At 39.5% G+C, this 11,138-nt stretch overlaps 1 protein-coding gene across 1 annotated transcript; it reads left to right on the top strand.

Annotated features, from left to right (window-relative positions):
• Positions 1-2,091: 2,091 nt before the first annotated feature.
• Positions 2,092-7,775, top strand: GLYATL2 (glycine-N-acyltransferase like 2). Its single transcript, XM_069470053.1, has 5 exons — positions 2,092-2,169; positions 3,333-3,440; positions 4,338-4,464; positions 4,558-4,738; positions 7,367-7,775. The coding sequence occupies exons 1-5, from the start codon at positions 2,092-2,094 to the stop codon at positions 7,773-7,775; spliced, it is 903 nt and encodes a 300-aa protein (XP_069326154.1).
• The last annotated feature ends 3,363 nt before the right edge of the window (positions 7,776-11,138 follow it).

Here is an 11,138-nt window from a genome sequence, read left to right as displayed (position 1 = left end):
TCTCCCATTGATGTGAGTTGAGTCAGGGTCTTGACATGGAGGCAAGCTGACTGCAACGTGATAGAGGGTGGGAGAGCCTGTGCTATGGACGGTGGTGGAAAGAGGGGACAATGGCTATGCATAACCTTTTTTCTACCTCCTTTTCATGCATCGTCCACATGTTACATATCTAAGTTTACATGCTCAAAAATACCTACTACTGGCATTTTCTTTTTTATTTGAAAGCTTGTTAATAGTCAAATTTTACTCAGAAACTTGACTGTGCCTGGAACAAGGAGAGTTGATGCTTACTCTTCCAGGAAAAGTATTCCAAAGACCCCATTTTTACTCCTCACTGATTCCTTTCATTTCTTCACTGAACAAAATTCATTAGTGTTTGCATTATTGCCATGTGCTGTGCTTGATACTTGAGCCACAAGGAAAAATAAGACATGGTCCCACTTTCCAAGATGATCACTCTCCCCTGGGGAAATATGCTATGAAAGGCCTGCAAAATGGGCAGAATTCTGTGCCATTTGGTTAGTGCCCCTGTCACCCTAGACAGTGAAACAAACACTCTGGCTTATTCTAGAGCCATGGATTGCCTCAAATGTCTATTTTGTGTTAATAGATTTCTTCAAGCAAGTTATATATAGCACCATCTTTGAAGTTGCAGTTTTCTTCAATTATGTGCTTGTCCTATGTAATGTTCACTTTCTCTGGATTTAAAGTTCTTCAAAATTTCCCTCAGAATCTCATACATACACCATCTACCACCACATGAAACACTTCACATACTTTGTGACTTAATGAAATCCTCATGACAACCTAAAAGTACGCATTATTATGCCCATTTTATAGATAAAGAAAGTGAGACAGAGGCTCAAGTGATTTGACTTACTTAAAGTGACCCAGAGAGAAAGAAGAGGACACAGTGTTGGAATCTTGGTTTGTTTGATTCCAAAGACAATGTTCTTAACCACTGTTTTTCCTTTTGCCTTGATTCTGGATATATGTATTAATATGTGTGTATACACACACACACACACACACACACACACACACATATACACACACATACATATCATAGGTGCTGAATTTTCCGGGATTGTTATAATTGAACAAACTATTGATGTCTCCCTTGTAAGCCATCACAATGGGTTAGAAATTCTTGTATTTGTTGGTTTTTAGAAAATGTGGCTACTCTTATACAATGCCTTTAAGTGTCATATGAGAGGTCAAGTATATATAAAGTAAAAATATATAATTATATACATAAAGAGAGTCAGATATCCATGTGTATAAAGCTGGAAGAAAGTTCAAAAGTTCATGTATATATCTTATTTATATACTACTTTATTTCAGAAAAAATTTTAGGTGAGTGTACACATATGTACACATATATGGATACCCATTTACCTATCCATCTTTATATTATTAATTTGGTATTATATCATATATTTTCTTGACTTTATAACATTGACATTTTTCTGTGTCATTAAACACTCTTCAAAGACATAATTTGCCTGATAATCCATTATTTGGGTTAACTTGATCATTTCTCCATAGGGGGGTTTATATTATATGTAAATATTATATGTAAATATGTGATATCATAACATTACAATAAACTTCCTTGTGTTTACATCTTCATACATATCTATTATCATTTCCTTGGGATGAATTTCTAGATGTGGAGTTATTGAATGAAAGGGTTTGTTCTATTTTTCAAGTTGCTAAGATACAGTCCCAGTTCCTAGATTTTGCCAATTTGTACTTTGATGGTATCACTGCTAATCAACATTTTTTTTTTTGTTTCTCAGGAAAAAAGGATTACCCACAATATAGGCCATGGGTTTTTTTTTTCCCAGATGATTTCATTCATAATGGCTGAAAATACTACCCATACTATGGCAACATGAGAGCAAGTGTTTCAGTGCCTGGGGCTTTGAGGTTCTAAAGCCCACTACCATTAACAATGTGTGGTATCCTGGGTGACTTCTCCTTCCTCCTCTTTCTGGACACCTGTCTTACCTCTCCAGGTGTTTTTGTTTGTGTGTTTGTTTCTTCAGATCATCTTCCTGAGGGAAGGAGGCTGAAGTGCTACATAAGATGTTTGTGCTTCATGAATCCGAGAAGCTACAGATTCTATATGAATCCTTGGAAAAGAACATCCCTGAATCCTTGAAGGTAAGGGAGTAAGGGACATCTGAGGAGAGAGGGCTGAGGTGTGAGGATGACAGATTTGGGGTCAAAACCTTCCTGGACAGATGGAAATATAAGTCTGAAGTCAGAACCTGTCTTCAGGGATGATATTAATATCTAAATCCAGTCAATCACCTACTTTGTTTCTTTTTGTGACCTCACATCTTTTGAACTCATCCTACTCTACTGGAAATCCCTCTCTACTGGATTTCCTTATCCCTTCTAGGTGACTGCAATATCTCTTTATCTCCATCTTACCAGCCCACCTGCAACTTGGTGATGGATTCATCTGTCTGACACAAATAGGATCATATCACACCCTTATTTTACAATTTGCAGTCCATCCCCAAGGCACATAGTCTACACTCTTTAATTGGGTTACAGGGTTTATCACAAAATGCCCAGACTTTTCTCTTCCATCTCCCAATGTTCTCCTGCCACATACCACATGCTACCACCATGGAACCCCTCACAGTTCAGCAGGTCTGATATACTCTGCCACACCCTCAAGCATTTCACTCATGCTTTTTCTCCTACCTTCAATAACATGCCCTCATTCTCTCCTTATTTTGCCAGGAAAAGACTTTACTTATCCATCAAGACCAGTTCAAATATTTTTAATGCTCCTTCTATAAATTTCCTCTCCACTTTCTAGACTAGTATCACATTTACTCCTTGGGATCTCACACCACCATGTGCATACATCTATCAGAACATGTGTCCTATTATGATTGACCAATGTATCTCTCTATCATCCTAAATTTAACTTGAAGGCAGTGGCCATGTCATATTCATCTTTAAATTTCCTATACTTAACACAGATCTGATATATCACAGATGCCAAATAAATGGTAAGTTATGAAACAAAAAAAGTGAGAAAAAATGGCATGGATTTAAAAAATGAATGAATGAATCAATGTCAGGGGAGCCAGTTCCTAATGATTCAGCTATTAACTTGGAGTTTTGTGGAATCTTATTGGGCCCTGTCATAGCATACCTTTCAACAAGTATGAGCCAATGATCCAGCTTGGAAGCACTGGCTCCATCCTGTCAAGTCCTCCTAAAACTCTTGCTTTATTTCCCACCCTATATCTAAGACCCTGTCTCAGAGACTTCATCCTCTCCTGTTTTGCCCTGTTGCGCTTCAGGTATATGGCACCATTTTCAACATTAGAAATAAAAACCCATTCAACATGGAGGTGCTGGTGGATGCCTGGCCAGATTATCAGATGGTCATTACTCGGCCTCGGAGAGAGGTAGGAGCAATAGCTACTGAACACCAGGGAAGTCACTCTCAGGTTGTTCTCTGTGTGGCAATGAGGGATTTGAAGCTGAGGGATGGGGAGAAGAACCTTGGCACCCTTGATGCATATAGTTTCTGGAAGGGCTGCTAGGGGGCTTGTTTGGGAGAGAGGGTAGGAGAGTGAGATAAGACTTGAAGTTAGATCCGATGGTCAATAATCCAGGATTTGTAAGCAACTGTAGGATCCCAGCTAGTCAGTTTTTTCCATCAATACTCTGATCATAGGCATACATCTCAACATTGGCTTCTATGGCTAGAAATTGTTAAGAAGTGTTTTTACCTGCCAGGACTACTGAGGGGAAATGTCAGCAGCAGAGAGTAAGCAGGCATGTGGAGGCAGACTGGGCCCTCTATTCCAGGTAGTACTCTGGCTCTGGCGTGAGATCTGGCATGATAATTCTTTCCGAAAGTCCACTCTATCTATTCCCATGCATGCCAAGAGCCAATCACTGGGCCAGCCTCAGAGTACTGGGTCAGAATTAGCTCAGGTTTCTCCTCACCAAAGACTCAGACCCTTGCCAACCCTGTTCCCTCCACTTCTCTCCATACCTTAGGCACCCTCTTTTACATCCTTAACATACACCGGTTCTGGTACACTTCCCATTTCAGACAGTGGAGCTACTTACTCACCCTCCCAGGGGCAGCTGACTTCAGTGCACTATCAGAAAGGAACCACCTTCAGTGTATCAATAGTGAATTATTTTGCAAGGGATTCCAAGGCCACTTTCTACACCTCTCTCAGAAAAACAAAGGGTATCAAACAATCAAATCTCTAGCACTCTAGACCTATGCAAGAACTTTTTTCTAAGTTATAGTGCTATGTAACTATGATTGATATTTGTTATGTCAGGAGATGGAGGATGACCTGGATCATTATACCAACACTTACCACATCTTCACCAAAGCTCCTGACAATTTAGAGGAGATCCTGGCATGCCCCCAGGTTATCGATTGGGAACAAACCTTCCAGATCCAAGGTAACTAGTCTACGTTAAAAGGCAAAGACCCATGGTCCATTTGTAGCAGATATGGGAGGGATAAAGCAGTACCTGTCTTTCTCTTCTCTCCAGGTTGCCAGGAAAGCGTGGACCAAGCAATAAGAAAGGTTGCAGCTTCAAAATCTGTGCAGGTGGATTACATAAATACCATGCTTTTTACCTTACAAACACTAGTGAAAGGCAAGACTTCAAGTGATGACAAGATGGAATTGATGGAGTTGTTTAAAATGCATAAAGTGGATGAAGATAACAAGTGAGATTTTACCTTTTACTTACCAAATTCCTCATAGAATTATTGAGGTGCCAAAAAGAAAATACTTAGAAATGTAGGATTTGAGATTCAATTATGATGGGATACACAATTGCATGGATAAAGGAAAGGAGTCACGTTAGCAAATGTTTGCTGAGTATGAGCAAAGCCTTCATTAGATTAGGTCTTTTGCATATATTATCTCCCTTAGACCTCACAAGAGACTTTCTGAGAAGGTAAGGGGCATAATGTTGCATTGATAAATGTTTATTGAAACTACTTATTTTTTACAAAAATATTACATGCTATAGAAAGCATATAAGTATATAAAGTAAAAAATAAAGGTCTTTCCATTTGGGTTCCCCACAATCTTCCTGCCAGGTGTAAATATTCTTAACACTGGTATGTGTGCTTTTAGTACTCTGTGTATGTGAGTTGTTCTTTTTCTTGTTCTTTTTTTTATAACATATGTACATACTTTACTGCAACTTATGCAAGGAATACCTTCATGAATAGATCATCACAGAGTTGTATAAATATTTCTGATTGATAGATTCCTAGAATTGAAATTTTTGTATCAAATAATTTGCATTTTAAATGAAATATGTTGCCAAATTGGATGGTGAAAATTTCATGAATTTAATATGTGATAAAAGAACATATGAAGCAACCTAAACACCCATTAATAGGGGAAAAGGTACATTTATTATGATACATGCATACATTGGAATACTGTTCAGCCATTAAAAAGAATGAAGCAGCTCTACAGAACTGATTAGGGAAGAATTCCAAAATATATTTCGAAGTGAAAAAAATAAGGTGGACAGAACAGTGTATATGTTATGCTATTACATAAATAAACAAATGTATGTACACATATAAAATTGCATAGAATACAAAGGTACAGAGAAAAGTTACACGAAATATACTGACTGGCATTTGTGCATGCCTCTGCAAGAGGAGACAACTGGGAAGTAGGAAATCAAAGAAAGAAGAGAGACCTACTTCCGTCTAATAATTTATACATGCTGGGCCGGGCGCGGTGGCTCACGCCTGTAATCCTAGCACTCTGGGAGGCCGAGGTGGGCAGATCGTTTGAGCTCAGGAGTTCGAGACCAGCCTGAGCAAGAGCGAGACCCCATCTCTACTAAAAATAGAAAGAAATTATATGGACAGCTAAAAATATATATAGAAAAAATTAGCCGGGCATGGTGGTGCATGCCTGTAGTCCCAGCTACTCGGGAGGCTGAGACAGGAGGATCGCTTGAGCTCAGGAGTTTGAGGTTGCTGTGAGCTAGGCTAACGCCACGGCACTCACTCTAGCCTGGGCAACAGAGTGAGACTCTGTCTCAAAAAAAAAAAAAAATAGCTCTTTAAAAAAAAATTTATACATGCTTTATAACTGCATTACTAATTCAAAAAGTCAATAAAATCTAAACATACTCATACGATAGATTTAGCTAGGAGAGTCAATAATATTCAAATCCTGCTTTGGCCTTGCTGTGTTCCCATGAGAATCTTAGGACGAAAAATAGTAAATGGGGATTAAATAATATTTAATAAATGAGTCCAGAGACCTGGAATAAAACACCTGCTCTAAGGCGATTCTTTAGGCTCAAGTGCATGTCTTGATATCATGGCATTCTAGCTTTGGCTATCCACAGGAGGGAGGGTAGTGAGGGATCTTTGGGGAAACAGGCTCAGGCTCAGGTCAGGCATGGAAGAAAACAACAACAAAGCCTCACCCATGTGTAGAAAATTTAGTGCCTGTTGATCCACCCACTGGCACACATGGAGTGACTTTGAAACTGACAAATTTTCCCAAAACTTCTTCCTCCTTGCAGAGGGGTGTATAGAGATCTTCCCCTCTTCCCTGCCCTCATACTTAACAAAGCATGCTAGTGTGTTTTTACAGATGAGAAAACCGAGTCTCAGATAACTTGTCCAATAAGAGAATCAGGATGTATTGTAAAGCAGCGGTCTCCAACCTTTTCGGCACCGGGGACCGGTTTCATGGAAGACAATATTTCCACAGACCAGGGTGGGGATGGTTTCAGAATGATTCAAGCACATTGTATTTATTACATTCGCCTCCCCAGCACTAGCATCACCGCCTCAGCTCCACCTCAGATCCCCAGTCTTTGGATTCTCAGAAGGAGCGCGCAACCTAGATCCCTCGCCTGCGCGGTTTACTGTAGGGTTGGTGCTCCTGTGAGAATCTAATGCCACCGTGATCTGACAGGAGGTGGAGTTCAGGTGGTGACGCCAGTGATGCGGAGCGGCTGTAAATAAGATAAAGCTTTGGTTGTAAATAAGATGAAACTTCGGTTGCTCACCGGTGCTCACCTCCTGCTGCACAGCGCCACCCCTATTAATGATGGGCCACAGACAGATACCAGTTCCTGTCTGGCGGTTTGGGGACTACAGTTGTAAAGCATACAGTGTCCCTCCTCCCTCCATTATTTAGAAACATTTTGAAGCAAACATAGAAATGGTAGTTTTTTTATGCATCTGTTTTCTCCTATAGGCTGTAGGATCCCCAAGGAAAGGGATGGTGCTACATTTGTTTTCTGCAACTCCAGTATTTGGTAAATATTGGCTGAATAAATACAGTTTTTTTTTTCTTGACAGGGAAAGAAACTTTCCAGGCATTTTCTTGGATGCCTCACATGCAGGTCTTATAAATGAACAGTGGCACTTTGGAAAAAATGAGAGGAGCTTGAAATATATTGAACGCTGCCTCCAGAATTTTCCAGGATTTGGTGTGCTGGATCCAGAGGGGCAGCCTATCTCTTGGCTTGTGATGGAACAGTCCTGTGAGTTGAGGATGGGTTACACTGTCCCCAAATACCGCGGCCAAGGCAACATGCGGCAAATTGGTTATAGCCTTACAGAGTATCTTTATCAGAAAAAAGTTCCATTTTATTTACATGTGGCAGGTGATAAAGAGAAAGTCCAACAGACACTGAGAAGTTTTGGGTTTAAGCTTAGTGCTTGTGGCTGGCATCAGTGGAAATGCACCCCCAAGAAATATTGTTGATTGGTACTATTGCCCATTTCAAACCTTCTTATCAGCGGAAAAACATTAATACAAACACAAACACAGTGACCTACATTAGTACAAAGGCATTCAATTGCCTGAGATCTGTGTATTACTTAAGCCCACCCTTATGTAACATCTTTGTCCTCCTCCTATTCCATATTCTTACAGAAAATTTGTATGAACCCTTTGGTATCATACTTTTCCTTTACAGTGACAGACATCTTAGAATTAGAATCACCTAATGTAATCATTAGTTCAAGATAACCCTTTAAAAATAATCCTTTCTTACTTGAAGACTTCTTTCATGAAAAAATCCTGCTTTTTTATGCTTTTGTGTTTAAAAATAAAAAGTCTGCTTTAAAAATTGTCTCCTTTGATATTCTTCCCTTCTCTCTGCAAAGTTTTCCAAAGGACCTCTCAGAAGCCCTCGGCGTCATTGCTTTTGATTAATAGCACCCTTTAAGGTGGTCTGAGATCCTATACTAAATTAAATTATGTGGTTATCAGCAAAAGTTTCGTTTTCTGACTAGCATTTTATCACAAGGTGGTGCTAGGTTGAGTTGGGTGGCTTAACTTCCAATTTTCAATATGATTTTTATACCTATGATGTATTAGTTTCCAATTGCTGCAATAACGAATTACTACAAATTTAGTGACTTAAGGCAACTCAATTAATTTTCTTATATTTATGGCAGTCAGAAGTGCAAAATGGGTTCTATGGGGCTAAAACCAAGGTGTCAGCTGGGCCAGTTCCTTCTGGAGGCTCTAAGAGTGAACCAATTTCCTTGTCTTTTCCAGCTCCTAGAGGCTGTCCTCACTCCTTGACCCGAGGTTCTGCATCACATCACCTTTTTCTCTCTCTCTGCTTCCATCTCACATCCCTTTCTCTTTCGTAGTCAAATCTTCCTCTGCTTCCCTCTTATAAGCACACTTGTGATTATTCTTAGGGCCCACCTGGATCATTCAGGATAATTTCCCTCTCTCAAGATCCTTACCTTAGTCACACCTATAAAGTCCCTTTTGCCATGTAACACTCAGAGCTCCTAGGGATTAAGACTTAGATATCTTTGGGGGACATTATTCAGCCTACAATATATGATTAACAAGTGTATGTTTCTTCATGAGCCAAGTCACCTCATACTTTCAGAATTTACATTTCTCAGTCCAAGACTGACCAGAATTTCTTTTTCTTTATTTCAGCATATTACAGGGGTACAGAGGTTTACGTTACATATATTGCCTTTGCCCTGCCCAAGTTTCTATATTCCAAGTACAAATTCGTGAAAGAGAGAACTTACTCTAGCTTGAGACTTTGTCTATGTCCAATCCTATCACCTAGGAATTAAGGGTAAAGACCATTTATAAAAATTGGCAGTCAGAGCACATTCATATAAGGGACTTGGGGGAGAAGGCACCATAGATAATGTATAGTTAAATTTAGGTAAAATAGAATCAACATCTTTATCTTCAAAATATTCTTGATATCCTTGGTGCTTGAAGATACATGCCCACCTAGGCTGGCAGGGATGATATAGTCAACCCTTAACAGTAGACCATGGCCTTGATAGCCCTGTGACTCCATGGTCATTCTTTGAAGAGAGAGGGGCTCCTAGGCATGCTGCCTGTACATTGAGGCAGCCCCTTAGGAATGTAGTACCTCTCCAGACCCTAATTTATTTTCCAGGACTTGGTCCTTGTGATCAAACTCTCTGGTAGCCATAACACGCCTTGGCTGTATAACTTAAAATAGAAAGTTCTGATTCAAGTCAGTAATAAAGGAATCACAGAGACACAACAAAATGAGGGAGAAATGGCCACACAACGATAAAGATTTAATAGGTTCCAGGCAGCGTTCCAAGTGCTTCACACATTTTAACTAACTGAGTACTCACAACCATCCCAAGAGGTAAGAAGTGATGGTTATTACAGAAGAAAAACTCACACTAGGGAACATACACATCCCTGGTCCTAGGCCACCCCACTAGTAAGTGGCCAATTCAGGAACTGAACCCAATTAGTTAGTACGGCTCCCAAGCTAGCACTCTTAACCTCTGGGACATAATGTATGACAGGCTAAGGCTTAAAGAACATTAACAAATGAGCTAAAATATGGAATAATTACAGCATAGCAACACCAGACCATGAACGATAGCATTCTCTTGTTGACTATGATCCATCAAGTGATTTTGGACGAGAATTCTCCCAATCAATAAGGAAAAACTCCAGAGAGTCATAGTTTATACCTCTCTAATCAATTCTGATGGTTCCCAGAGATAAAATTAGCTATAATAAGAAAATAAGAAAAACTATATCTTGATTGGGGGAACAAATGACTCTTAGCAACAGCATGAAAAGTTTTTTTGACTACATTGAATAATTTAGACATATCAAGAAAAGCTGAGTATAGAATTAAGTTATATTGGAGGAAAACATTGTCTTTTTAAACCTTTAAGATAAAATATCTTGACATTAGGCCATAAACAACAGACCTAGAATGGGAGTGGGAGAACGTTATAGGAGCCGACAAAAAAGGTTGAAGGAGAGAGTTATTATCCCGGCCTTTTTAAGAAGAGAAGAAGCTAAAAGTAGCAAGACATAGTAAAAGTTGAACTTCTGGGATATAAATATGAGAAGTTTGAAAAGAAGAAGATAAAGAATTACAATCACATCTTAATAAAATTTTGTAATTTTATTAAGAGTAACTCAATGCTTTAAGAGGACCTTATTTTAACCCAAAATGTATAACTTATAGTCAACTGCTGGAAGAAGGCGAGCAGGGTGCGGGAGAGCCTCTTGCAGAAGACCCCGTAAGGAGGTAGGTGAAAGTTGAGGCTGGGATCATGGCCCCGACGGCCAGGAGAGATGGAGCTGCTACTGGGGCGGGCCATGGACCCGTTGTCACTGGCCACCCAGCGCCTAGAGCCAAGGGTCACCGCAGACCCCGTGAATCCCCAAGTGCGGAGGGAAGCGGTCACCGAGTTTACACCAGCGCCTGCCGCTGCTTCGTCCAATCTATGTGTGGCTTTTAAAAAACGATTATTCTGATATTTTTAAAATAAATGATGGTGAGCATCAAATTTACATTAGACACATGGAAAACAATGACTTGACAGTTTTATCCTAAAATGCCAATTCGTCAGAAATTAGATCCTTTACAACAATTAACACTTGAAATGGGGGATTTAGAAGTCAACTTAAAATATACCAAGAGATAGTTAATTTTCAACCTTCTTTTAGGGGTTCATACATCAAAAGTGTTTGAATGCTATTATGGTTAGGCATGAAAATTAACTCCCATAGTACCTGACACACAATAACGCTTTCCATACACATTTAGCAATTGTTATTATTGCAAATGTG

The sequence above is a fragment of the Eulemur rufifrons genome, chromosome 6, assembly GCF_041146395.1.
Source record: "Eulemur rufifrons isolate Redbay chromosome 6, OSU_ERuf_1, whole genome shotgun sequence".
In the NCBI taxonomy this organism is placed as follows: domain Eukaryota; kingdom Metazoa; phylum Chordata; class Mammalia; order Primates; family Lemuridae; genus Eulemur; species Eulemur rufifrons.
This window is presented reverse-complemented; position numbering and strand designations above follow the sequence as displayed.

Coding starts and splice junctions, on each gene's coding strand:
- GLYATL2 (XM_069470053.1), top strand. CDS start 2,092: ATGTTTGTGCTTCATGAATCCGAGAAGCTACAGATTCTATATGAATCC. Junction 2,170..3,332: donor ACATCCCTGAATCCTTGAAG/GTAAGGGAGTAA, acceptor GTTGCGCTTCAG/GTATATGGCACCATTTTCAA. Junction 4,465..4,557: donor ACAAACCTTCCAGATCCAAG/GTAACTAGTCTA, acceptor TCTTCTCTCCAG/GTTGCCAGGAAAGCGTGGAC.